Raw genomic sequence first — 6000 nt, forward strand, 5'->3', positions numbered from 1 at the left:
TTCCAATATACATTCATTTCAAACTGTCTATATTGTTAGTTAATTTACATGTTTATGAAAGCAATATCCCTTGATATACTCTGCATTTGCTGTTGGTTCTGAATCTGGTCAGCTTTCCTCAGCTCCCACAATGCCTTGCATGCTTTGTTTATCAGCTGACTTCTTTTACATTAGGGGTCATTTATGTACACCCACCTGCAAGTGTGCAGAGGCCCGGATTTGTGGGTAAGCCACATAGACCCAGGTTTAGGGCCGCAAAGATCTGGGTGGGTGGGGGGGTGTGTTGTGAACAACTGGAGGTTGGTGCGGACCACTGGGGGCTTTTGCAGGCTACAGAAGATGAAGGGAGGAACTTACGACCAGTGGGGGGGGGGGGGGGGGTTTGTGGGAGGGGCTAGGGATGCACAAGTGTGTGCATGCTAAAAAAAGGGGATAATGGAGTGGAAATAATGCCACAATTCTTTATAGAAGAAGGAAAGGCTAACAAAGAGTTAATCTCAAGCTGCAGGCATACCTTCAGTTCTCTCAATAGTGCCCTTATGTCTCCCCATATTTCTCCCATTCAGATGATCAGAAGCCTCATAGGAAAAAAAAATGCTGAGCTGGGTAAAGAAAGTTCCCATAATGCCTCACTCCTGCACCAAGGCTGCTGTACATGCTCAGTTAGTTAGACTATGAGTCAGCTTCCTGCTGATTGGCTCAGATCCACATTCCTAAGGGGTAGGGAGTGAGTTCTTAGCATTCTTGAGGGAGGGGGGAGCAGGAGAGGGGAGAGAGCAGAGAGCTGCGTGTCTCTGGCAGAGGAAAACAGACACAACTAATCTTTTGACAGAGAACTCACTGCAGCGTTTCTGTGAGTGCGTATGGCTGTATTTACATAGACCTTTCTTAAAGCTTACTTAGTTTTTACCTTTCTTTCCCCTTTAAGGTACTTACATGCAAACAGACTTCCTAATGTTTGCCAATGCATCCATCCCACCTCTTCTGCTAAATGGGGAACAATTGCACCTACCGATGCTGGGGAACCCTGGAGCTACCCCCACCCCCTGGACCTGGCAGTAGCTCCAGGGTTACTACAGCGCCTGCATTAGTAGATCCACTAGACTTGTGCCCATTGATGCAACCTCTTTGCTAAAAATGCTAGAAGCAACTTGCACCCGAGGTAGGTGGGGGCCGCTAATCGGGTGTAAAATCGGCCTGTGCACACTGCACTTCCATTCATCATCATCACCCCTATTGTTTTAATAGTCAGAAACAGCAGTGCGGAATAATGCAGATAAAATGTACATACAATGAAAAATCTCTAATTGTTTCCTGTCTTCTGTTTTAGGTCCAGCAACCAAGAAAAAATATGTCAGCTATAACAACCTGGTGATATAGACAGCCTCCTTGTTCAAGATGAGAGGAGCAGCACCATTTTCACTCCTGCGTTGTGCAGTGCAGCTTGCTCCCTCTCTACCATGCGCCTCTCCTACAGCGGCCAATCATGGGAGGAGAGGAGCTTTTGGGACATGGCGGTGCACTGCCCTTGAGGGCTGGAACAGCTGCTTCATCCAAGCCATCTGAACTGTTCCTGGCTTGAGTGTCGGAAGCCGGGACAAAGGGATGAGCGCCGAGCCCCGTGTGAAGCAAGTCTTGAGCGGAAGTTACCAGGGCTCTTCCGCATCTCCCGGGACCATCAGACTCAGACCTTACTGTACAGTTTCTGATGAACATTCAGCATACAACAAATGTCCCCCTTTCCTTCTCCATCTTCCATTTTTTTCCATCCTTGGGGAGTCCATTCTCATAGGCCTCTTTTTCTCTCCAGCCAAGAGCACTTCTCTCAACTTTCACTTTGAAGCACATTTTTCTATTGTTTGTTCATTCCTCTGGTTGAAATTCATTGAGCCCCAGATGTTTTCCCTCTCTTTATCTCTCTGTTCTCTGTTTTTTTCTTTATTTTTCCTTCTTGAGAAAAACAAGGTTTTATAAAGACCAAAAACTGTGTGTGCGACTCAGCCTACTCCTGAGCGTGATTGGCTGGCAGGTTCTGGTATGTGATTGCCTGATGACCTCGGGGTTTCCTGTCTCTGAATGCATGTTCTTTCCTTGCATCATTTCTTTTTACTGTCGGAAGATTTTACTGTTTGTGTTTGGTTTTACTTCATTTGCCCATGACGGGGGTCTTGCTGACAGGCCTGGAGGTACGGTGGCCAACATTTACGCCTGCCTTCCGGTGATCTGTCTGTGCCCAGTCTGCGAGGGCCACTCCGTGGATTCAGATGTGACAAAAACAAAGCATGTATGTTTTCTACTGTTTGTAATGAGTATTTTCTGCTTACGTGCCAACATCGTGAGACACCCTCCCCAAATCGCCCTGTGATATTGTCAGAGAATGTATCAATAAAAGATTTTGATTATCTTTTCTATTTGCTGCGCTCAGGCTTGACTCTTTATGAAATACACACAACTTGGATCATAAATGTCTCAATATATAAAGAGAAAGACAGATAAATCCTGCATAAACCAAGGAAAATAGCATTTTAGGCTTAGGGACTCTTACCCAGCAGGATATTTTTATATTCTTAAACATCTAAGATACTCACAGCATTTACCAGTGATCAAAACTATGCTTGAGTTGCTGCATATGCCTGCCTACCTCTATATTAAAGATCTTATTAGCTAATGTAGGGTGCATATTTTGGCCCAGTACTATAACTAGGATTACCACCTTAAAATATGTCTAATGGCCAGAGGTGCTTCTGGTGATAGGGGGTGGTCTGCAGTGCTGACATCATGGAACACAGAAATGACATAAGTGGGTGGAGCTATGATGCGAGTAGAGTAGGAGCGGAACATGGGGGTATTATACGTTTACAGGCTGCTATGTTACCGGTAAGGTTTTAACACTGGCTCTGGCCTCTGCTCGTGGTTTACTGGCTGGGCTGGTAAAATATTCCTGGGTTGTAAAATTGCTGCCCCTGACTGGTAGCCACTTTCTGTTACCACAACTAATTACAGGGCCTTTGCTGATAGAGGTAGGTATCGTCACACAATTGCGTAAAACAAAAGGCTTAAGGATTATTATTAACATTTATTTATAAAGCGCCAACATATTCCGCAGCGCTGTACAATAAGTGGGTTTCATACATTGGACATACAGAGTAACATATAAAGCAATCAATAACCGATACAGGAGGTGAAGAGAGCCCTGCCCAAAAGAGCTTACAATCTACAAGTAGAAAGGTTAAGACACAAGGTGTGGGAATGGGCATGACAGAGTTGTGAGAGGTGGGGCACAGGGTATTGCTTTTAGCGGCACACTGAGGTTATGTTAAACTAGATTAGGGTAAGCTTCTCTAAATAAATGGGTTCTTAGAGATCTCTTGAAGGCAGAGAGATTGGGAGAAAGTCTGACAGTTTGTGGGAGCGAATTCCAGAGAAGGGGGGCAGCCCTTGCAAAGTCTTGAATGCAAGTGTGTGAGGAGGGAATGAGAGAGGAGTTGAGGAGCAAGTCAGTAGAGGAGCGTAACAAGCGGGTTGGATGGTACCTAGAGATAGGAGATGTAGGGTGGGGCAGAGTTATGGACTGCTTTAAATGTGAGGATGACAATAATATAATGAACAATACTTCTGCAGATTCTCTCTCTCAATCTGCTTCTCATACACACACTTCTAGTGTTTCTCACCAAAGCCTTCAAGACCCCTGTCCCATGTGGATGCACCAACATTGGCTGTTCCAGGGGCTTCCTGCTCACTAAGGACCATTACCCCTGCGGTGACTGTATGTACAGTGCCCAAGCTAACCTACACCTAAATGTTCAGTTCCCTCTCTGGAACACACTTCGCCTCAGGGTCTCTACCCCTCTCTAAGCACTCCTCGTTGGGACAACAGGCTGTCCTGAAATCAGGCAGATCTCAATCGGGCAGGTTAGAAAATCTAGTCGGATCCGGCACCGCATTGGCTCGTTGATGCGGACCCCGGACTGACTTTTCCCTATACCCGCCGTTATAATTCGATCGTTTGGCCCCAGGTAGGGGATATCGGTAGGTGGGGGATATCAGGAGAAGATCCACTCGCTTGGCGACATCAATGTCGCCAAGCGAGCAGATCTTATGGTGTATGGGGACCTTTAGATCGGCTTGCAAGTGAACTTATTTTTACCACCACCTGCTGGCTAACCTGCGTATTGCTAACCATATACATTAATAAAATAATCCTTTTATGTGACCCCTTTACAGGGTGGCAACGCTAACCTTAACCCAAAGTAACCAAACACAGATAAGCTTTGATTGACCTGACATATTTAGAAGCATTAAAGCCAGTCTCAGAATGGTTAGAAGATTCTCCAAGACCGTGCATTTGTCTTTAGAGTAATGGAAGTGTCCGAGGGTACATAAATCCTTAAGGGAGTAGAGGGTACATCTACACCAAAAAATCAATAATTGTGTAACTCCTAGAGTCACTTAGTAACAACTGACTGCATTTAGGGGCAGATTTATCAAAATGTGAGTTTAGAGGTTAACACATAAAAACTTACCCACGTTCTATTCATTCCTATGGGATTTTTAGAAGTGTATCTATCAATGGGTGAAAGAACTTACCATATGATAAATATGCTTCTAAAAATCCCATGGGAATAAATAGAACATGAGTGAGTGTAGCGTATATACACACCCCATCTGAATATTGTGATAAGTAAGTCAAATAAAAATGAGAAGCAATGGAAAAAGCTAATTTACTATAGATTTGTTATATATTCCAAATTACTATTCCCAACTGTTCCAATTACTTTAAAAATGAGTAGCCCCTACCCCATGTGATACCCACTCATTTACACACGTAGGCACATTTTCCACCCATCTTGGTGGCTGCACGGGGCTCCAATTAAATATTAATAGGTATCTATCTTTGTGTACAATTTAATTAGTGTCCAGCAAGCAGAAGTGGATGTGCTCAGCCCTGTTGTTTTTCTCGAGGGAGATTGATTTATGATAAAGGAAGATGTGGCAGCTTGTACAGAGCCAAATAACAGGATAAATCCATTTAAAGCCACTGAGCCTTTGTAAATGTAAGGCTAATGTTCCACTCAAAGAATAGTCGCCTGCGATAGATCTCTGCTACCGTGGGTGACTATCCAAAAAGCCTTTCCATCAGCAATAAAGGGAATCTGGTGGAAAGGCCTACGCAGCGCTTCGGTTTTCCAAAGTCGTGCAAAGTTTCCTCCTGTGGGCAACTTTGCGTGACTTCGGAAAACCGAAGCGCTGCCTAGGCCTTTCCGCCAGCAATTCTATTGCTGTCTTACCTTAGTCTTATTACCTGAGACCATTGTAGCCATACACTTGAACTCTAACTTGTTTGGAATGGATCTGTCACTCTTGCGGTAGGACAAATTGGGCTGATAGGACTGTTTGGCCTCTGGGCCAACAATCAGATCATAATTTCTGCTATGTAGGCAGTTAGATCAAGGACTTCATCAATGTGCAGATGCGGTCCTCGATCCAATGGGAAAAATCATACCTGATTATTTTCTTCCATATATTGTGCCTGTGTATGGCCACCTTAAGTAACTGCCCAAAACCACCTCCTGATGGAACAATTAGGCATAGCTCAGCAATTAAGGCAATGACACTAATCTGAAATGTGTTCACTGAGACTTATGAAATAGGTTTAGCTTTCAAAGCAAAGTGTACTACTAAGATATATATATATATATACAGGAATGGGATCCCTTATCTGGAAACCTGTTATCCAGAGAGCTCCGAATTACGGAAAGCCCATCTCTCATAGACATTTTAATCAAATAATTCAGAATTTTTTAAAACTTATTTCCTTTTTTTTCTCTGTAGTAATAAAACAGTACCATGTAATTGATCCCAACAAAGATATAAATAATCCTTATTGGGGGCAAAACAATCCTATGGGGTTTAATTAATGTTTTATTGATTTTTTGGTAGACTTAAGGTATGGAGATCCAAATTACGGAAAGACCCCTTATCCGGAATATCCTTGGTCCT

General features: G+C 43.7%; 1 protein-coding gene across 1 annotated transcript in view; it reads left to right on the top strand.

Annotated features, from left to right (window-relative positions):
• grm7 (glutamate receptor, metabotropic 7) overlaps nt 1-2409 on the top strand; it is a 279002-nt gene extending 276593 nt beyond the window's left edge. The window contains 1 exon segment of the mRNA NM_001113008.1: nt 1331-2409. Within this exon segment, the coding sequence (NP_001106479.1) occupies nt 1331-1380 (50 nt within the window). The 3' untranslated portion in view covers nt 1381-2409.
• The last annotated feature ends 3591 nt before the right edge of the window (nt 2410-6000 follow it).

The sequence above is a fragment of the Xenopus tropicalis genome, chromosome 4 (genome assembly GCF_000004195.4).
Source record: "Xenopus tropicalis strain Nigerian chromosome 4, UCB_Xtro_10.0, whole genome shotgun sequence".
Lineage (NCBI taxonomy): Eukaryota > Metazoa > Chordata > Amphibia > Anura > Pipidae > Xenopus > Xenopus tropicalis.